Raw genomic sequence first — 22,742 nt, 5'->3', positions numbered from 1 at the left:
GTTAGATAGATTATCTCAGTCCAAAAGGAGACTCTAAATATCACACTACTTTGATAGAGATTGTTATATCTAATTTTCTTTGGTTGTTAGGAAATATCTTCAGGGCAGGATTACTGTTCCAGCAACACATCATCAGTCCGGTAAAACAAACCTGTCTCAGCACCATCTAACAGACCAGGATGGAGACTGAGGCCCAAATATAGTCAAACTTTAATTAACATTGACAGTAACAATGACTCTCACTTATATCAGGTCTTGAAACAGATCCATGTCCAACATTTCACGTATGAAGTTTTACCTAAAAAGTATTTTGATGATGATTTCACTTTAAAGTGTGAAATTTACATTTTTATTTGTCAAACTTCTAATGTAGAATGTTTTGATTAAATGAATAAACATGAATCTGATTTTTTTTCAGAGCAAATAAGAAAATACATAAAGATTCATATTGAATAGAAGAAGACGGTATCGTCTGGATCTACTGTCAGCAACATGTTCAAACTCCTATTTATATGCTTCAATTAATGTTGATAGCATGTTAAACAGGGTTGGGGAGTAACGGATTACATGTAACGGCGTTACGGTAAAAGGATACAAAATAAAAGTAACTGTAATCCGTTACAGTACAAGCAAAAACGATGTACTCAGATTACAGTTACATTCAGTGAGAATGGGGGTTACTTAACAGGATTACAATTTGTGCGAGGTTGCAGTGACAGAAGTAGCCTACAGAGCGGCAGGGTCGGACTGGGGAAAAAAATCGGCCCTGGCAATTTCTTCCTACGGGCTCACCATCCGTGGGAGGGGCCATGGGGGTCGGGTGCAATGTGAGCTGGGCGGCAGCCGAAGGCAGGGACCTTGGCGGTCTGATCCTCGGCTACTGAAGCTGGCTCTTGGGACGTGGAACGTCACCTCTCTGCTGGGGAAGGAGCCTGAGCTGGTGCGCGAGGCTGAGCGGTTCCGGCTAGATATAGTCGGACTCACCTCGACGCATGGCTTGGGCTCCGGAACCAGCCTCCTCGAGAGGGGTTGGACTCTCTTCCACTCTGGAGTTGCCCGCGGTGAGAGGCGTAAAGCAGGTGTAGGCATACTTATTGCCCCCCGGCTGTGCGCCTGTACATTGGGGTTCACCCCGGTAGACGAGAGGGTAGCCTCCCTCCGCCTTAGGGTGGGGGGACGGGTCCTGACTGTTGTTTGTGCTTATGCACCGAACGGCAGTTCAGAGTACCCACCCTTTTTGGAGTCCCTGGAGGAGGCACTAGAGAGTGCTCCTCCGGGAGACTCCCTCGTCCTGCTGGGGGACTTCAATGCTCACGTGGGCAATGACAGTGAGACCTGGAGGGGCGTGATTGGGAGGAACGGCCCCCCCGATCTGAATCAGAGTGGTGTTTTGTTGTTGGACTTCTGTGCTCGTCACGGATTGTCCATAACGAACACCATGTTCAGGCATAAGGGTGTCCATATGTGCACTTGGCACCAGGACACCCTAGGCCGCAGCTCGATGATCGACTTTGTAGTCGTATCATCGGACTTGCGGCCGTATGTCCTGGACACTCGGGTGAAGAGAGGGGCGGAGCTGTCAACTGATCACCACCTGGTGGTGAGTTGGCTCCGCTGGTGGGGGAGGAAGCCGGTCAGACCTGGCAGGCCCAAACGTATTGTGAGGGTCTGCTGGGAACGGCTGGCGGAATCCCCTGTAAGGAGGAGTTTCAACTCCCACCTCCGGCAGAGCTTCAACCATGTCCCGGGGGAGGTGGGGGACATTGAGCCCGAATGGGCCATGTTCCGTGCCTCCATTGTTGAGGCGGCCGACCGGAGCTGTGGCCGCAAGGTGGTCGGTGCCTGTCGTGGCGGCAATCCCCGAACCCGCTGGTGGACCCCAGTGGTGAGGGAGGCCGTCAAGCTGAAGAAGGAGTCCTATCGGGCCTTTTTGGCCAGTGGGACTCTGGAAGCAGCTGATGGGTACCGACAGGCCAAGCGGAACGCAGCCTCGGCGGTTGCTGAGGCAAAAACTCGGGCTTGGGAGGAGTTTGGGGAGGCCATGGAGAACGACTTCCGGACGGCCTCGAGGAGATTCTGGTCCACCATCCGGCGGCTCAGGGGGGGGAAGCGGTGCACCGTCAACACCGTGTATGGTGAGGGCGGGGCTCTGCTGACTTCAACTAGGGACGTCGTGAGTCGGTGGGGGGAGTACTTCGAGGGCCTCCTCAATCCTACCGACACGCCTTCCGATGAGGAAGCAGAGTTGGGGAGCTCGGACGTGGGACCTCCCATTTCTGGGGCTGAGGTTGCCGAGGTGGTCAAAAAACTCCTCGGTGGCAAGGCCCCGGGGGTGGATGAGGTCCGTCCTGAGTTCCTCAAGGCTCTGGATGTTGTGGGGCTGTCTTGGTTGACACGCCTCTGCAGCATCGCGTGGACATCGGGGGCAGTGCCTCTGGACTGGCAGATCGGGGTGGTGGTCCCCCTCTTTAAAAAGGGGGACCGGAGGGTGTGTTCCAACTATAGGGGGATCACACTCCTCAGCCTCCCTGGTAAGGTCTTTTCGGGGGTACTGGAGAGGAGGATCCGCCGGATAGTCGAATCTCGGATTCAGGAGGTGCAGTGTGGTTTTCGTCCTGGCCGTGGAACAGTGGACCAGCTCTTCACCCTCCGCAGGATCCTGGAGGGAGCATGGGAGTTCGCCCAACCTGTCTACATGTGTTTTGTGGACTTGGAGAAGGCGTTCGACCGTGTCCCTCGGGGACTCTTGTGGGGGGTGCTCCGGGAGTATGGAGTGCCGGACTCCTTGATATGGGCTGTTCGGTCCCTGTATGACCGGTGTCAGAGTCTGGTCCGCATTGCCGGCAGTAAGTCGGACATGTTTCCTGTGAGGGTTGGACTCCGTCAGGGCTGCCCTTTGTCACCGATTCTGTTCATAATTTTTATGGACAGAATTTCTAGGCGCAGCCAGGGCGTCGAGGGGGTCCGGTTTGGCGACCTCAGAATCGGGTCTCTACTTTTTGCGGACGATTTGGTTCTGTTGGCGTCGTCAGGCCGTGACCTTCAGCTCTCACTGGAGCGGTTCGCAGCCGAGTGTGAAGCGGCTGGGATGACCATCAGCACCTCCAAATCTGAGACCATGGTCTTCGGCCGGAAAAGGGTGGAATGCTCTCTTTGGGTCGGGAATGAGATCCTTCCCCAAGTGGAGGAGTTCAAGTATCTCGGGGTCTTGTTCACGAGTGAGCGACGAATGGAACAGGAGATTGACAGACGGATTGGTGCGGCGTCTGCAGTGATGCGGGCTCTGCACCGGCCCGTCGTGGTGAAGAAGGAGCTGAGCCAGAAGGCGAAGCTCTCGATTTACCGGTCAATCTATGTTCCTACCCTCACCTATGGTCACGAGCTGTGGGTAGTGACCGAAAGAACGAGATCGCGAATACAAGCGGCCGAAATGAGTTTCCTCCGCAGGGTGTCTGGGCTCTCCCTTAGAGATAGGGTGAGAAGCTCGGTCATCCGGGAGGGGCTCGGAGTAGAACCGCTGCTCCTCCGCATCGAGAGGAGTCAGATGAGGTGGCTCGGGCATCTGGTGAGAATGCCTCCTGGACGCCTCCCCGGTGAGGTGTTCCGGGCCCGTCCCACTGGGAGGAGACCCCGGGGAAGACCCAGGACACGTTGGAGAGACTATGTCTCTCGGCTGGCCTGGGAACGCCTCGGGGTCCCCCCAGAAGAGCTGGAGGAAGTGGCCGGGGACAGGGACGTCTGGGTCTCTTTGCTCAAGCTGCTGCCCCCGCGACCCGATCCCCGGACCAGCGGAAGATAATGGATGGATGGATGGATACTAATTAATACTGAGGGGGGGCTGGTCCCGGGGAAAATTGCCAGGGCCGATTTTTTTCCCCAGTCCGACCCTGCCGCTCTGTAGGCTACTTCTGTCACTGCAACCTCGCACAAATTGTAATCCTGTTAAGTAACCCCCATTCTCACTGAATGTAACTGTAATCTGAGTACATCGTTTTTGCTTGTACTGTAACGGATTACAGTTACTTTTATTTTGTATCCTTTTACCGTAACGCCGTTACATGTAATCCGTTACTCCCCAACCCTGTTTAACATGCTATCAACATTAATTGAAGCATATAAATAGGAGTTTGAACATGTTGCTGACAGTAGATCCAGACGATACCGTCTTCTTCTATTCAATATGAATCTTTATGTATTTTCTTATTTGCTCTGAAAAAAAATCAGATTCATGTTTATTCATTTAATCAAAACATTCTACATTAGAAGTTTGACAAATAAAAATGTAAATTTCACACTTTAAAGTGAAATCATCATCAAAATACTTTTTAGGTAAAACTTCATACGTGAAATGTTGGACATGGATCTGTTTCAAGACCTGATATAAGTGAGAGTCATTGTTACTGTCAATGTTAATTAAAGTTTGACTATATTTGGGCCTCAGTCTCCATCCTGGTCTGTTAGATGGTGCTGAGACAGGTTTGTTTTACCGGACTGATGATGTGTTGCTGGAACAGTAATCCTGCCCTGAAGATATTTCCTAACAACCAAAGAAAATTAGATATAACAATCTCTATCAAAGTAGTGTGATATTTAGAGTCTCCTTTTGGACTGAGATAATCTATCTAACTTATTCTAGTGCTGTAAGGTTCATATGTCATGAAAGATAAGTAGAAATACAAGTTTGATTTGTTTTTATTAATTCAAACGACCAGAAGCGAGAAACACCTTTAAGATGAAATCAGTAAGACTTTTAAAGCAAAAAGACTGAGAGCAGGAACAGAACAGAATCAGTATCAGAGTCCCAGTGAGTCAGGTCAGGACTGGGAACACTGGTCTCTCCTCACTGTCTCTGAGACTAGAGTCTGGGAGGCCTGGGTGGCCTCACATGTCACAGAGCTGGATTTCACTTTTAATGTGTCTGGCCAACAAGGCAAGGCAAGGCAAGGCAATTTTATTTATAGAGCACAATTCATAAACAGGGCAATTCAAAGTGCTTCACAGCTACATAAAATCACAAGAAGGCAATAAAATCATTAAAAAGAAATTAAAAATAAAATAAAGAAATTAAAAACCCATTAAAAATAATCATGAATTAATTAATTTAAAAGTGAAGAGTGCAGATAAAATACTTTCAGGTGTCATATGCACAGCTAAATAGAACTGTTTTCAGCCTGGATTTAAACATTATCAGAGCTGAGGCCTATCTCACATCTTCTGGAAGAGCGTTCCAGATTTTAGGAGCATTAAACTGAAACGCAGCCTCACCTTGTTTAGTCCTGACTCTGGGCACCAGCAGGAGACCCCTCCCTGAGGTTCTCAGAGCCCGAGTTGGTTCATATGGCTCTAACATGTCAGAGATGTACTTTGGCGCTTGACCATGAAGAGACTTGTACACAAGCAGAGCTGTTTTAAAGTCTATTCTCTGAGCGACAGGAAGCCAATGCAGAGACCTGAGCACTGGACTAATATGGTCGTATTTCCTGGTTTTAGTCAGGACTCGAGCAGCAGCGTTCTGGATGTACTGCAGCTGTCTTATAGCCCGTTTAGAGAGCCCAGTGAGCAGGCCGTTACAGTAGTCTAACCTGCTGGAGACAAACGCATGGATTAGTCTTTCTAAGTCTGGTTTAGACACTATTTAAGGGCATCCCCTCAGACTGGAGTCTGTCCTGGAAGGTGGACGGCAGCAGCAGCAGCAGCCTGGAGGAGAGCAGGAGCCCCGGGGTGCTGCAGAAGGACGGCCTCTACAGCTGGAGCAGCACCCTGAGGCTCCCTGCAGACCTGTGGGAGAAGGCCAGCTCTGTGACCTGTGAGGCCACCCAGGCCTCCCAGACTCCAGTCTCAGAGACAGTGAGGAGAGACCAGTGTTCCCAGTCCTGACCTGACTCACTGGGACTCTGATACTGGTTTTAATCTCCTTCAAGTCTCACTGTGTATTCTGTCTTTCTTTCTGTCAATAAATGCATCAACATTAACGTTTTTATTTCTGTTGTTGATCTTTCATGTTTCAAATCAATAAAGATTTCTTTAATTATGGCTCCATTCATCAAATGACTTTTTTCTTTGTCACACTGTTTATATAACAGTCAGACCATCAGTCAGAATAAGACTTCTGTCAGAACCACTCTCGTCAAACGAGACGAGAACAGAGATGAATTTCAGAAGCTTATTCTGAATGCATACAATTTGTGTTTGGCGGTATGGCTCTGTTCGGAGGAAGTTCCCGACTTTTCCATGAGCTCCATGGAAGCCAAGACAGGGAACAGCAGCATCCTCAGGTGGAGTGCCTTCCATTTGCTGTAAAGGCAACAACCCCCCTAGAACAGAGCAAGCAACAATGAACAACAGTATGACATTGTTTGGCAATGAGAAGTCGGTGGAGCAGGGGAGGTGGTGGGTGCAAGCAGAGAGCAAAAAAAAAAGCAGTGACAGCAAACCAAGTTTAAATGAAGTGCCCCAAATGCCAGCATCCAATTGCAAGCATCAGCTGATTACCCATTGAGCGCAGCTGGACATAAGGGTTGGGTCGGCGTCAGCCAATAGGCAAAGGGCGCGTTGACTACGTGGTCTGCCAGAACTAACGCGGTGCTCCATTTAAAGCAATAAAACCTTTATTCAGTTTGACTTTTATTTAGACTTTTATGACTTTGCTTCAGATTTGTTAACATTAACTTTACTGAAGCCTTTTAGTAAAGGACCAACTAGTTTTTTCACACCACTGAAGGAACCTCTCTGTTACTGAAGTCCTTTAAACTGTGTGATGTAAAGGAGGTCGGAGCTGCTCTTAAAAATGATAAGAAAACAAAGAATTGGGTTAAAGAGTGTACCTCATATGTGCTCCTTTGCTTGTGCTCTGTTATAAACTTTGTTTCTTTACATTATGATATAAAGAAGGTATGTCAAACTTACTCTGAGACTGTGGCTTTACAACAACAGTTTATGTCATTTTTGTGCATAATAAATTAAAAAGAACAGATGCAGTATTACCAGCTTGATTTCAACAATCTTTTATATGGACATTATTACCAACAATTCTCACGAATACAACTATCTGATCAGCAGTATTTCAGTGATAATTGGCTGTTTTCTTCTACTCATAAGGATCAATGAAAGGACACAACAGTTAATGAATGGACCTGAGAAAAAAAAAGTTTATAGCTGGTTTTTCAGACATTTTTGAACGTGTATAAATAGATTTTATTTCTGTTGTTGATCTTTCATGTTTCAAATCAATAAAGCTTTCTTTAATTATGGCTCCATTCATCAAATGACTTTATTCTTTGCCACACTGTTTATATAACAGTCAGACCATCAGTCAGAATAAGACTTAAAGCAATAAAACCTTTATTCAGTTTGACTTTTATTTAGACTTTTGTGACTTTGCTTCAGATTTGTTAACATTAACTTTACTGAAGCCTTTTAGTGAAGGACCAACTAGTTTTTTCACACCACTGAAGGAACCTCTCTGTTACTGAAGTGCATTTGGGACCTCATGTAGAAGTCATCAGTAGTGTTCTGTATTATTATGAGGCTTACAGATATCACAAGAATCCCTGCTGTCATATGTTTATATACTGATGAGGACAATAGATCAATGAAATCCACAGGGGAATGGCTTTAACTGCCTTTTTTAACAGCAGTAGATGACAGTGTAACACTGCCTGTTCCTTCAGAGTGACATGACACCGTCTCCTTTAAACTGTGTGATGTAAAGGAGGTCGGAGCTGCTGTTAAAAATGATAAGAAAACAAAGAATTGTGTTAAAGAGTGTACCTCATTTGTGCTCCTTTGCTTTTGCTCTGTTATAAACTTTGTTTCTTTATATTATAAGATAAAGAAGGTATGTCAAACTTACTCTGAGACTGTGGCTTTACAACAACAGTTTATGTCATTTATATGTATAATAAATTAAATAGAACAGATGCAGTATTACCAGCTTGATTTCAACAATCTTTTATATGGACATTATTACCAACAATTCTCTCAGAAACTGCTATCTGATCAGCAGTATTTCAGTGATAATTGGCTGCTTTCTTCTTCTCATAAGGATCAACTAAACATATGTTTATTGATCTAAATAAAAAATATTGTTAAATTGGAAGATGTAGAGTTTTCTTCTGGGCCATCAAGTCAATTATCTATGAAAATGGGGAAAACTGAGGAGTGCATTCATGTTGTCTAATTGGATATTGCTGAGATGATCGTGAGTGATGATGATGAGATCAGAGGTCAGGAACAGTTTTTTTATTCATTTTCCCATGTTGTTGCCCCACGTTTTTTAAATCAGTCAGATAAGAAAGGAAATAATACAATATAAATAGATGATTCACAATTTAAGTAATATCTGATTTGCTTTACAGAATTGTGTGTGTGTCCTCAGTGAACTGTATCAGTCTCTGCAGCTGTCGGTTCAGTTTCTGTTCAGGCTGACTGAGGGAGGTTTTTGTACGACTGTTTTTCACTGTGTGAACATTTCATATCTGCTGGAATCAAATTCCCCCGTACAGTAATAAACTGCAGCATCTTCAGCCTGAACTCCACTGATGGTCAGAGTGAAGTCAGAATTTGATCCACTGCCTGTAAAACGACCTGGAATCCCTGATGCTCTGCTGCTAGCATAGTAAATGAGCAGTTTAGGAGTTTCTCCATCTCTCTGTTGGTACCAGGCTAAACAGTGGTTGCTGCTATAAACATAAACATTGTGACTGGTTTTACATGTGATGGTGGCGGAGCCTCCCACAGCAGAGCTCACTGCTCCAGGCTGAGTCACTGTGGCCTGGATTTTACACTCTGAGGATACAGAGACAAAAACATAAAGCAGCTTCATGCTTTTGTCGGCTTCATTTCAGAGGGACGGATGTTCATAGAGGAGAGGAGTTTGATTCTCTGGACTTTACCTGTGAAGCAGCAGCAGAGGAGAGTCCAGATGAGGACGCAGATCAAAGTCATGTTTCTGATGAGGAGGATTTCTGTGGCTTCTGGTGTCATGAAGGTCAGCTGTCAGTCATCCAGTGTTCAACTCTCAGGACTATAAACTCTCCCAGAGCACTGGAGCATGGTGCTGCTGATGCAAAGTGGCTCTCTATGGAAATGCTCTGACTGACTCCAACAGGGAGTTGGAACTCTCTGATGATGATTGATATAAATAGATAAATAACGTGTTTTTAAGTCAAGTATAATGGACTAATGGAGTGATGGAGCTGTCCAAGGTGTACCCCGCCTAACGCCCAATGACAGCTGGGATAGGCTCCAGCCACCTGAGACCCTGGATTGGATAAAGCAGCTATAGAAAATGATGAATGGATTAAAAGATGTGTATCTTCATCTCCCAAATGATTAAAAAGTGTAACGCAGAGGAAAAGGTAAACACAATGATAAACATGCCTTTTTCCTCTTGCTGGAGTGAAACTGAACATTTCTTTATAATTTCTGAATAGTTGGTCAATGGAAATGTAGAAAATCAATACATTTTTTAATTGTTTCTGTTAAACAAAGGTTCAAACTTATGGGGTTTGTGCTTTTAGGGCCCAGTCAACACACAACGGATACATTTGACCTCATATCAAAAACATCATAATGGAGGAAAATTTTTGCACATATAAGCATGTTTTTATTCACATCTCACCCAAACATTCTACAACACTGAGCAAAGTTGAAAGGTGAAAAGCACTTGGACAATAACGGCACCCTACACCTCTTCCCACCTCCATAAAAACATTTCTGAACATGTAAAAGATGTGCTGTGTTATATTTGTGGAATTTTCACACGAGACAAAATGTAAGTATGTTAAACTTTATTCAGACAATCATAAGAATATAATGTTCTGGAAGCACTGAAAATACAGTGATGTTACTATAAAGGAGCTGAAAGTAGCCTTTATAGAGAAAACACTTTGCTCTGTGGAAAGATTTCTTGTTCTGGAGTGAGTCTCTTGAGTCTTTAGACACTTTAGCTTTAATCCTGTTTGAAACATCCCCCTCTAGGATTTCATCCTTATTTTGTAGGAGAGAATATAATTTAGGGTTGATAAAATAATGATTAATTTATATAATGACTGAGTTAGGGTATGTCTGGTCTTATCAGTGGATCAATAGCTTTAATGTGCTACTGATTCAAAATATTTATCAGTATCAGTATCTTTTTTTATTTGTTAATTAATGTGATCAGAATATCTCACTTCTGACAAAAATATTTAGCAGGATAGCAATGAATAAGTCTTTTTTCATAACTCGAGGAATATTTTTACACTTTTGAGTGATATGTAAAAATATTAATCCACATGTAAAAATCTGATTTGTTGCTCTGTGTTATTTTCAGTTTTAATACAATAAAGTTTGATGAAATTAAATTGTTCAGAAATCAAAAAAAGGTTTGGTGAGTTTGTTTGTTTCAGAGTCAGAAAGCCGTGAGCCGTGTCTCTGTGCAGTCAGAGGTTTTTGTACGGCGGCTCAATGAGTTTGTATCACTGTGGTACACGTTCGGTGGAGGAACCAGACTGGAAGTTGGAAGTAAGTTTATATTGTTTTTTTTTTTTTAAAAATACAATAAATTATATTTGAAGGATTATTTGAATATCTTAAACTGAGTAAAATATGTTTATTCATCATTTTAAACTATTTCAGGATTCATAGTCTTACTTATCTTTGTGGAAGTCGTCAGATCAGCTTTGATGACATTTTTCAACGTTTATGTCAAACTGTATTTTAGAAGCTTTAAAGTCCAAAGACTAAATTTGACCAATGAGTGGTTTCAATTTTAAATTCTTTATTAGAATAATGCCATATGTGAAATTTAATTTGAAATAGTTTGCAGTGTTTTATCAAATAATGACTTCGCTCCATCTGAAGAACATTTAATGTTAGAACTGGTCTTCAGAAAATTCTTTTAACTGATGTATATTTTCACTTTTGAGAATATTGAAGCAAAACTTATAATGTCACATGTGTTTGTTTTACAGTTTCAGATATTTCTGGTAAAACTATGAGATGATTTTCTGTCTCTGCTGAGAGGTTTCTTAAAGGGAAGTGAAACAATGTGTTAGTCAGTGACTGATGGAGCAGAAATGACATGTGACAGAAACTTCTACAAGTGGAAAGTCAACTCTCTCACACTAAAGGTGTCCAACTGTCTGCTGTTTGATTGACAGTTTTATGGTTGCTGTCCTCTGACCTGACTGGTGTTTCCTAGGTGATACCCGTCCCACCCTGACGGTGTTCCCCCCCTCCACAGAGGGGCTGCAGAAGGGCAAGGCCACCCTCATGTGTCTGGCCAACAAGGGCTTCCCCTCAGACTGGAGTCTGTCCTGGAAGGTGGACGGCAGCAGCAGCAGCTTGGATCAGAGCACGAGCCGCTTTGTGCTGCAGAAGGACGGCCTCTACAGCTGGAGCAGCACCCTGAGGCTCCCTGCAGACCTGTGGGAGAAGGCCAGCTCTGTGACCTGTGAGGCCATCCAGGGCTGCCAGACTCCAGTCTCAGAGACAGTGAGGAGAGACCAGTGTTCCCAGTCCTGACCTGACTCACTGGGACTCTGATACTGATTCTGTTCTGTTCCTGCTCTCAGTCTTTTTGCTTTAAAAGTCTTACTGATTTCATCTTAAAGGTGTTTCTTGCTTCTGTTAGTTTGAAATAATAAAAACAAATCAAACTTGTATTTTTACTTTTTTTTCATGACATATGAACCTTACAGCACTAAAATAAGTTAGATAGATTATCTCAGTCCAAAAGGAGACTCTAAATATCACACTACTTTGATAGAGATTGTTATATCTAATTTTCTTTGGTTGTTAGGAAATATCTACAGGGCAGGATTACTGTTCCAGCAACACATCATCAGTCCGGTAAAACAAACCTGTCTCAGCACCATCTAACAGACCAGGATGGAGACTGAGGCCCAAATATAGTCAAACTTTAATTAACATTGACAGTAACAATGACTCTCACTTATATCAGGTCTTGAAACAGATCCATGTCCTACATTTCACGTATGAAGTTTTAGCTAAAAAGTATTTTGATGATGATTTCACTTTAAAGTGTGAAATTTAAATTTTTAAACTTCTAATGTAGAATATTTTTGATTAAATTAATAAACAATAATCTAATTTTTTTTCAGAGCAAATAAGAAAATACATAAAGATTCATATTGAATAGAAGAAGACAGTATGGTCTGGATCTACTGTCAGCAAAATGTTCACACTCTTATTTATATGCTTCAATTAATGTTGATAGTATGTTAAAGAATAAACAAATTGAAAAAAAATGAATCAAGCTCATGTCATAGATATGCTCCTGATTTCATATACTTATGCATTAAAATTAGACAGTAGATTTATCTAATTAACAACATTTAGTTTGTCTCAGTTTCATCATTAACAGTGATGATATAATAATGGAAAATACACCAAGTATTTTTTCTGCAATGAGATATGGTGTATTAAATAATTTGTTAAGAATGTGAGTTGATGTGATGTTTTGTGACAGTATTCTGTTACATAAACATATTTACTCTATTTAAAAGCCTCTGCTGTAGTGCAGCTGTGGATCAGTTCCTCTGCAGCTGACTGAGGTTTTTGTACGACGTTGTTTCACTGTGTGAGTGGCCAGCTGTTATCCTGCTGACAGTAATAAACTCCTGCATCTTCAGGCTGAACTCCACTGATGCTCAGAGTGAAGTCAGTTCCAGAATAATTTCCACTGAAACGATCAGAAACTCCAGACCAACGGGAATTACCATCATGAATTAGGAGCTTAGGAGCATCTCCAGGTTTTTGAAGATACCAGTTCACATCATCGCTAACACCTGAACTGGCTTTACATTTTAAAGAGACAGTCTGTCCTGGAGAAACAGACTGAGATCCAGGAGTCTGAGTCAGGATGATTTCTGCTGATGAACCTGGATAAAGAGGACAGAAGTTAGTACAACAAATTCATCTAACTACACAAAAAATCATCAGTTTAAAAACATTTATAACAGATGAATGATGGTAAATGCTGCTCATTTCTCACCCTGAACAAGGAGCCCCAGGGTGGTCAGCAGCAGAGTCAGTGACATCATCATCATGGTGCTGCTGGTGTGTCAGTGTCTCTGAAAGCTCTGGACAGCCACTGATCAACACTGACCTCTTAACATCTGGGAGCAGAGAGGCAGGACACATATGCAAACACACAGAGTCAGTCAGCTGGAGCTGTCCTCTACATGTCAGGATGTTTCCTGCTTTCACTGATGAGTCTGTTGCAGTTAACATTAACATGATCACTGTGGTATATTAAAAGGTCTGATGCTGAACTGATCTGGCGTTTCATTCTGTGTCTCCAGATGGGTAACATTACCATTCTGATACTGCTGCAGACTTGTTATTTCAGAGTCACAAAGTAACTCTGAGGATCAGGATGTCAGATAATGTGCTCAGTGAACTCAGGTTAATGAATGAACTGTCCCAGAACTTTGGAATAAATAACATGGTCCTCCATCTCAGAGGATATTTGTTCAGCTGCATCAGAGAACTTTATCAAGAATAAGAATTCAGAAAAATGCTTCAATAAATGCTTTGACCTCATGATTAGGAGTCTGATGGGTTAGTTGGTGGTTTAGTGGGATATGGTAAAGAGAGAGATGAGGGTGGGGTGGGTTTAGGATTTGAACAGATCACACAACTGCTCTGATATCAATGTGTCAGCGTTACTGTTCTGAGAATGCCCAGAAAGTTTGTTGAGAGAAGACGCTCAGAGGAAGAGGAGTTTGAATATCTTATGGCAAACACTCTACTTTATAACTTACTGTATTAAATACTGACTGTTTGGAGCGCCAGTTTTTTTCATGAAGGAAAGTTATTAACAACTTATCTGTACATGTTGTGAATTATGTTTGAAAAAAACATCTGAAAATTACTAAAAATAAAATGCATTGATCTACAAATTTCTACCTTAAACTAACCAAAGGCTCAATAGACTCAGTTCTAATAAAAATAATAATTAAGGATAATATCATGCTTGAAATCTGAATAGTTGCCCACTTTTCATTCACAGCGTAAATATTTGAACTTTCTGTTTGTGTGTCCTAAAATCTTCATTAATCTTCTAACTGCTGCCAGTCATGAAAGTGTATTCATGGATAAAAAATAAATGAATCAAAATAAATTTTAAAACAAAAAATATCATTTATTATTATTTCTGTAGTGTTATTGTCTCCATGTACTTGGACAGACTTGGATAAAGATAATTCACACTAATATTTGGAAGACTGTGACGAGAACTGGAGCTTCAGTCACCTGCGATGTCGGGTTAATAATGTTGAATTAATGGTAATACTCTTAAAGAGAGTTCATGTACGGACAAATATGTGAAATGTGTTTATATGCATCTATTGACAGAGATTAAATGTGTGTTACACGTAGAGTTTATCAATCGTTCATATATGTGCTTTTGTTTGAGTGTGTATCCTCAGTGAACTGTATCAGTCTCTGCAGCTGTCGGTTCAGTTTCTGTTCAGGCTTACTGAGGGAGGTTTTTGTACGACTGTTTTTCACTGTGTGAACACATACTGACTGTTTATATGGTGTTGACTCTGACAGTAATAAACTGCAGCATCTTCAGCCTGAACTCCACTGATGGTCAGAGTGAAGTCAGAGTTTGATCCACTGCCTGTAAAACGAGCTGGAATCCCTGATAATCGCTGATTAACATACATGATGAAAAGTTTGGGAGTTTCTCCATCTCTCTGTTGGTACCAGGCTAAATAGTTGGAGCCAACAACATTCTGACTGGTTTTACATGAGATGGTGACGGAGCCTCCCACAGTAGAGCTCACTGCTCCAGGCTGAGTCACTGTGACCTGACCTCTGGACTCTGAGGATACAGAGACAAAAACATAAAGCAGCTTCATGCTTTTGTCGGCTTCATTTCAGAGGGACGGATGTTCATAGAGGAGAGGAGTTTGATTCTCTGGACTTTACCTGTGAAGCAGCAGCAGAGGAGAGTCCAGATGAGGACGCAGATCAAAGTCATGTTTCTGATGAGGAGGATTTCTGTGGCTTCTGGTGTCATGAAGGTCAGCTGTCAGTCATCCAGTGTTCAACTCTCAGGACTATAAACTCTCCCAGAGCACTGGAGCATGGTGCTGCTGATGCAAAGTGGCTCTCTATGGAAATGCTCTGACTCACTCCAACAGGGAGTTGGAACTTTCTGATGATGCTGATTATCAAAAGATAGACACACTTGTTTATAAGTGGAAGTTTATATTGCAGTTTTGGAGAGACAAATAGTTCAAGATGAATGAAATGATATCAGCAGGACAATGCAAGAACTTGTTCACAGTGACTTAAACAGTTTGTGTTTAACTGGCCTAACTGCAGTCCAGATCTGTCTCCTGTCGAAATGATCTGACTCATGAAAGAGAGAATCAGACAACAGCAAACTGTTGGGCAGTTAAAATCTTGTGTTCAGGATTAATTAACAGAAATGTAACACAATGGTAAAAAAAGCCTTTTTCATTAAACCTTCTTTGAGTCACCTGCTGACATGAAATTCAGGATTCATTTATATTTTCTAAATAATTCAATGAAGACACTGAACTTTTCTTCTGAGCACGTTTTATTTTGCATGTGTTTTTGTACAGAGTAGTGTTTACAAAACACAATGCTGACATCTAACCAAAAATAAAACCCACATAAACCACAACAATAAAAAATAAGTTGAATTAAAAGTACTACACCTCTTCTTTTCTCATTAAAAGCATTTTGGAACATGCAGAAGATGAGCTTCATAAAGTTTCTGACAGTTTCACATCATAAAAATGTCATAAAAAGACAACCGTAAGAACTGAATGTTTCTGAAGAATCAAGAATATAGTAGATAGAAATTTGTTGGACCATGTATGACAGTAACATGTGATGCAAAATGGAAGAACATCTCTTATATCTATTATTAGTTAATCAATACAGTCCTGATATCTCACCATTTGTACATATGTTTTGCAATCCAGCATTAAATAAGTCTCTCCTTCTTTTCACAAAAGTAAAACTACTACCATAAAAACTCTGATGTGAGACATTTGTTGCTCTGTCTGAGCTTCAGTTTTCATTCATTCATTCATTTTCAGCTAAAATTCCATAAAAGGCAAAAAGTTTTGCTGAGTTTGTTTTTCTCAGAGTCAGAGAGCCGTGTCTCTGTGCAGTCAGAGGTTTTTGTACGGCGACTGAATCCCTGTGGTGGACTTTTGGTGGAGGAACCAGACTGGAGTTTGGAAGTAAGTTTTTACTGTATTTAATATCAATGACTGTAAGTTTTAAGTGGGCTTTATTCCATTTAATGTTTGAATGAAAAATATCTTCTTGACAAAAATTGTAACGGTCATAGTTTTTATTTATCCTCATAGAGCTTGGCTAAGATCAGCTTTGCTAAAATTTGTCAACATTTCTGTGAAATATTTCTTTATATTTTCTGAATAGTTGGTCAATGGAAATGCTGAAAATCAATACATTTTTTAATTGTTTCTGTTAAACAAAGGTTCAAACTTATGGGGTTTGTGCTTTTAGGGCCCAGTCAACACACAACGGATACATTTGACCTCATATCAAAAACATCATAATGGAGGAAAATTTTTGCACATGTTTTACAACACATGATGCCAACATATAACCATGTTTTTATTCACATCTCACCCAAACATTCTACAACACTGAGCAAAGTTGAAAGGTGAAAAGCACTTGGACAATAACGGCACCCTACACCTCTTCCCACCTCCATAAAAACATTTCTGAACATGTAAAAGATGTGCTGTGTTATATTTGTGGAATTTTCACACGAGACAAAATGTAAGTATGTTAAACTTTATTCAGACAACCATAAGAATATAATGTTCTGGAAGTAGGGGTGTGACGAGATCTCGTGGCACGAGATCTCGCGATATTAAACTCCGCGATATTTCTCGTCGCTTCAAAAATCTGTATCGTGAGTTTTTTTTTTTTTTTGTTTTTTTTTTGCTTGATCACTTATTTATTTATTTTCATTACACCAGAGACGGTGAAAACTAAGAAAATCTTTGATTAGGCCTACACTACAAAAAAAAAAAAAAACACCCAACAGGAAACAGGAAACGTGGACTCTGAAATCTGTCTCGCGAGATTTGTGATCCAGTAAGCAGCCAAAATGACGTTGGAAGATGCACCCATTACTATTGAAGATGCCCCCGCCACTTTCAAATCCTTCGTTTGGAAGCATTTTGGCTACCCGGCAGAAATGATGAATGGCAAGAGAGTGACATGCTAATATTCTTAAAAAAGAACATGGCTGTGTAGTTGCAGCAAATTGTCAGTCAGTGACATACTTGGTCAGGCTCTGTTTGCACTATTTGCACTCTGTATTGAGAGAGAATAACTTTTTGTTTTGCATATAATATTGTTTGCACTTGAAAAAAGGAGAAATATTTCATTTTATTTATTTTATTTTAACTTTTATACATTTTTATTTTTATTTCAATTTGTAGAGGAAGAAGTTTCAAAGTTCATGCTTACATCATGCATGTTGTTAAGAATTATAAATGCATGTGCAACTCAGTTAAATAAAAGTCTGTTATCCAGTCATAATTTGTCATTTTAGTTTTCTTAAAATATCGTATTGTATCGATCTCGTGAACCCAATATCGTGTATCGTATCGTCTCGTGAGATGAGTGTATCGTCACACCCCTATCTGGAAGCACTGAAAATATAGTGATGTTACTATAAAGGAGCTGAAAGTAGCCTTTATAGAGAAAACACTTTGCTCTGTGGAAAGATTTCTTGTTCTGGAGTGAGTCTCTTGAGTCTTTAGACACTTTAGCTTTAATCCTGTTTGAAACATCCCCCTCTAGGATTTCATCCTTATTTTGTAGGAGAGAATATAATTTAGCGTTGATAAAATAATGATTCATTTATATAATGACTGAGTTAGGATATGTCTGGTGTTATCAGTGGATCAATAGCTTTAATGTGCTACTGATTCAAAATATTTATCAGTATCAGTTTCTATTTTTATTTGTTAATTAATGTGATCAGAATATCTCACTTCTGACAAAAATGTTTAGCAGGACAGCAATGAATAAGTCTTTTTTCATAACTCGAGGAATATTTTTACACTTTTGAGTGATATGTAAAAATATTAATCCACATGTAAAAATCAGATTTGTTGCTCTGTGTTATTTTCAGTTTTAAGACGATAAAGTTTGATGAGAGGAAATTGTTCAGAAATCAAAAAAAGGTTTGGTGAGTTTGTTTGTCTCAGAGTCAGAAAGCCGTGAGCCATGTCTCTGTGCAGTCAGAGGTTTTTGTACGGCGGCTCAATGAGTTTGTATCACTGTGGTACACGTTCGGTGGAGGAACCAGACTGGATGTTGGAAGTAAGTTTATATTGTTTTTATGGAGAAATACAATATTTTATATTTGAAGGATTATTTGAATGTCTTAAACTGAGTAAAATATGTTTATTCATCATTTTAAACTATTTCAGGATTCACAGTTTTACTTATCTTTGTGGAAGTCGGTAGATCAGCTTTGATGATATTTTTCTACGTTTATGTCAAACTGTATTTTAGAAGCTTTAAAGTCCAAAGACTAAATTTGACCAATGAGTGGTTTAAATTTTAAATTCTCTATTAGAATAATGCCATATGTGAAATTTAATTTAAAATAGTTTGCAGTGTTTTTTTCAAATAATGACTTTGCTCCATCTGAAGAACATTTAATGTTAGAACTGGTCTTCAGAAAATTCTTTTAACTGATGTATATTTTCACTTTTGAGAATGTTGAAGTAAAACTTATAATGTCACATGTGTTTGTTTTACATCCCGTACAGTTTCAGATATTTCTGGTAAAACTATGAGATGATTTTCTGTCTCTGCTGAGAAGTTTCTTAAAGGGAAGTGAAACAATGTGTTAGTCAGTGACTGATGGAGCAGAAATTACATGTGACTCAAACTTCTACAAGTGGAAAGTCAACTCTCTCACACTAAAGGTGTCCAACTGTCTGCTGTTTGATTGACAGTTTTATGGTTGCTGTCCTCTGACCTGACTGGTGTTTCCTAGGTGATACCCGTCCCACCCTGACGGTGTACCCCCCCTCCACGGAGGGGCTGCAGAAGGGCAAGGCCACCCTCATGTGTCTGGCCAACAAGGGCTTCCCCTCAGACTGGAGTCTGTCCTGGAAGGTGGACGGCAGCAGCAGCAGCTTGGATCAGAGCACGAGCCGCTTTGTGCTGCAGAAGGACGGCCTCTACAGCTGGAGCAGCACCCTGAGGCTCCCTGCAGACCTGTGGGAGAAGGCCAGCTCTGTGACCTGTGAGGCCATCCAGGGCTGCCAGACTCCAGTCTCAGAGACAGTGAGGAGAGACCAGTGTTCCCAGTCCTGACCTGACTCACTGGGACTCTGATACTGATTCTGTTCTGTTCCTGCTCTCAGTCTATTTGCTTTAAAAGTCTTACTGATTTCATCTTAAAGTTGTTTCTTGCTTCTGTTCGTTTCAAATAATAAAAACAAATCAAACTTGTATTTTTACTTTTTTTTCATGACATTTGAACCTTACAGCACTAAAATAAGTTAGATAGATTATCTCAGTCCAAAAGGAAACACTAAATATCACACTACTTTGATAGAGATTGTTCTATCTAATTTTCTTTGGTTGTTAGGAAATATCTACAGGGCAGGATTACTGTTCCAGCAACACATCATCAGTCCGGTAAAACAAACCTGTCTCAGCACCATCTAACAGACCAGGATGGAGACTGAGGCCCAAATATAGTCAAACTTTAATTAACATTGACAGTAACAATGACTCTCACTTATATCAGGTCTTGAAACAGATCCATGTCCAACATTTCATGTATGAAGTTTTACCTAAAAAGTATTTTGATGATGATTTCACTCTAAAATGTGAAATTAAAATGTTTAACTTCTAATGTAGAATATTTTTGATTAAATGAATAAACATGAATCTGATTTTTTTTCAGAGCAAATAAGAAAATACATAAAAATTCATATTGAAAAGAAGAAGACGGTATGGTCTGGATCTACTATCAGCAAAATGTTTACACTCTTATTTATATGCTTCAATTAATGTTGATAGCATTTTAAAGAATAAACAAATTTAATAATTCATCAAGGTCATATCATAAATATGCACCTGATTTCATATACTTCTGCATTAAAATTAGACAGTGGATTTATCAAATTAACAACATTTAGTTTGTCTCAGTTTCATTATTAACAGTGATGATATAATAATGGAAAATACACCAAGTATTTTTTCTGCAATGAGACACGGTGTATTAAATAATTTGTTAAGAATGTGAGTTGATGTGATGTTTTGTGACAGTATTCTGTTACATAAACATATTTACTCTATTTAAAAGCCTCTGCTGTAGTGCAGCTGTGGATCAGTTCCTCTGCAGCTGACTGAGGTTTTTGTACGACGTTGTTTCACTGTGTGAACGGGAAGCTGTAACGCTGCTGACAGTAATAAACTCCTGCATCTTCAGGCTGAACTCCACTGATGCTCAGAGTGAAGTCAGTTCCAGAATAACTTCCACTGAAACGATCAGAAACTCCAGACCAACGGGAATTACCATCATGAATTAGGAGCTTAGGAGCATCTCCAGGTTTTTGAAGATACCAGTTGACATCATCGCTAACACTTGAACTGGCTTTACATTTCATAGAGACAGTCTGTCCTGGAGAAACAGACTGAGATCCAGGAGTCTGAGTCAGGATGATTTCTGCTGATGAACCTGGAAAAAGAGGAGATGAATTATTGCAACAAATCTAACTGGAAGAAAAGCCGTCAGTTTAAAAACAGAGAATGATGGTAAATGCTGCTCATTTCTCACCCTGAACAAGGAGCCCCAGGGTGCTCAGCAGCAGAGTCAGTGGCATCATCATCATGGTGCTGCTGGTGTGTCAGTGTCTCTGAAAGGTCTGGACAGCCACTGATCAACACTGACCTCTTAACATCTGGGAGCAGAGAGGCAGGACACATATGCAAACACCCAGAGTCAGTCAGCTGGAGCTGTCCTCTACATGTCAGGATGTTTCCTGCTCTGTGCTGAGATTATTACTCCACATTCTTTTAGTTTTCTACTTAAAATGATATTTTTCAAAATGATTTGTGTTTTCAGTATTTTGGCTATTTTCATTCTGACTTAAAAGTTAAACCTGAACATTTGGGATCAAAGCATACAGCCCACTTAGAAGCTGTTCAGAGGGTTTCAGTTAAACTGAATTTTCATTCATATCAGTCATCATGCATAATTCTTGATGTATGTAGTATAATCTGAATATCCATCATTCAGACACAAATCTCCAAATGCTGAAGAACTTCTTCACAGAAATGTCCAAAACTTCATCTGATTTAAGAAATTTCAGTTTACAAGGTCAAAATAAACACATTTAAATTAATTTTTTTTGTACATTTGGTTTGTCTTTTAAAGAGAATCTGCCATTGCATGTTCTTCTATTATTATGTAACCTCTTGTTATCAGAAGAATCCCTGCTGTCATATGTTGATTTACTAATCAGACAATAGATCAATGAAATTCACAGTGAATGCCTTTAACTCTGGTCAGGACACCAGTTTTATAACAACAGGTGGCATTGAAACACTGACTGTTATTTCAGAGTGATAAGACAGTGTCTCTGTTTAACTGTATGACATAAAACAGCTTGGACCTGGTGTTTAAAAAATTATTTAAAAAAGATAGAAATTGTGTCAAATAGTTTCCCTCACATGTGCTCCTTTGCTCGTGTTCTATCATAATAGCTTCCAATGCATATATGTATACATACATATATATATATATATATATATATAGTTATATATATATAGTTATATATGTCGCAGAAAATATTTGTGTAATCAAAAATTCAATTTTTTTTAAATCATTGTCAAGTTGAGCTTTTTTAGATAACTAGAACTAGATAAAAGTTATAGAAATCTGAGAGGATGTGCAGATTTCTTCTTGACAATTAAATCGTTGATAATTAGGATTTTAATTTTAAATGTATTTTCACTTTTTTTTTAATACACATAGTTGAGACAGTTGAGATGCAGAATTAACCTGAGGTCAAAGGTCATGGGAGTAGTATATTTCATGAACTGTCACTCATTGACTCCTCTTTGCTTTAATATGTAAATCTATCTGAAAAATAAGATTAATATGGATTTTGCCTGGATGTGATGGATGAATTAACCTTTAACTGTTTAATAACCTCTAATGTGTGTGTCCTCAGTGAACTGTATCAGTCTCTGCAGCTGTCGGTTCAGTTTCTGTTCAGGCTGACTGAGGGAGGTTTTTGTACGACTGTTTTTCACTGTGTGAACACCCACTGACTGTTGATATAATGAGCACTCTGACAGTAATAAACTGCAGCATCTTCAGCCTGAACTCCACTGATGGTCAGAGTGAAGTCAGAGTTTGATCCACTGCCTGTAAAACGAACTGGAGTCCCTGATGCTCTGCTGCTAGCAAAGTAAATGAGCAGTTTAGGAGTTTCTCCATCTCTCTGTTGGTACCAGGCTAAAAAGTGGTAGCTATTCCAAACATGTACCCTCTGACTGGTTTTACATGTGATGGTGACGGAGCCTCCCACAGCAGAGCTCACTGCTCCAGGCTGAGTCACTGTGGCCTGGATTTTACACTCTGAGGATACAGAGACAAAAACATAAAGCAGCTTCATGCTTTTGTCGGCTTCATTTCAGAGGGACGGATGTTCATAGAGGAGAGG

The 22,742-nt window shown here is 40.4% G+C and overlaps 1 protein-coding gene and 3 gene segments (V, D, J or C); 2 read left to right on the top strand and 2 right to left on the bottom strand.

The window, feature by feature from the left end:
• The first annotated feature begins 4,461 nt into the window (after positions 1-4,461).
• On the top strand, positions 4,462-11,609 carry LOC142367341 (immunoglobulin lambda-like polypeptide 5). Its single transcript, XM_075449331.1, has 4 exons — positions 4,462-4,476; positions 5,641-5,847; positions 10,392-10,506; positions 11,186-11,609. The coding sequence occupies exons 1-4, from the start codon at positions 4,462-4,464 to the stop codon at positions 11,506-11,508; spliced, it is 660 nt and encodes a 219-aa protein (XP_075305446.1). The 3' UTR covers positions 11,509-11,609.
• Positions 11,610-12,579: 970 nt separating this feature from the next.
• LOC142367340 (immunoglobulin kappa variable 3-11-like) lies at positions 12,580-13,055 on the bottom strand. The segment is given in 2 exon segments: positions 12,580-12,887; positions 13,001-13,055. Coding segments are annotated over 2 exon segments (363 nt in total).
• A 4,085-nt stretch (positions 13,056-17,140) lies between these two features.
• On the top strand, positions 17,141-19,374 carry LOC142367339 (Ig kappa-b4 chain C region-like). The segment is given in 2 exon segments: positions 17,141-17,240; positions 19,052-19,374. Coding segments are annotated over 2 exon segments (423 nt in total).
• Positions 19,375-20,441: 1,067 nt separating this feature from the next.
• Positions 20,442-20,900, bottom strand: LOC142367223 (immunoglobulin kappa variable 3-11-like). The segment is given in 2 exon segments: positions 20,442-20,749; positions 20,849-20,900. Coding segments are annotated over 2 exon segments (360 nt in total).
• Positions 20,901-22,742: the final 1,842 nt, after the last annotated feature.

This window comes from Odontesthes bonariensis, chromosome 18 (genome assembly GCF_027942865.1).
Source record: "Odontesthes bonariensis isolate fOdoBon6 chromosome 18, fOdoBon6.hap1, whole genome shotgun sequence".
NCBI classification, from domain to species: Eukaryota; Metazoa; Chordata; class Actinopteri; order Atheriniformes; family Atherinopsidae; genus Odontesthes; species Odontesthes bonariensis.
Note: the sequence above shows the minus strand (reverse complement) of the source record. Positions and strands in the feature narration are given on the sequence as shown.

Bases quoted from the DNA above. Each gene is read 5' to 3' on its own strand.
- LOC142367341 (XM_075449331.1), top strand. The intron at 5,848-10,391 runs GTGAGGAGAGAC...TGTTTGTTTCAG, and splicing joins AGACTCCAGTCTCAGAGACA to AGTCAGAAAGCCGTGAGCCG. The intron at 10,507-11,185 runs GTAAGTTTATAT...GGTGTTTCCTAG, and splicing joins AACCAGACTGGAAGTTGGAA to GTGATACCCGTCCCACCCTG.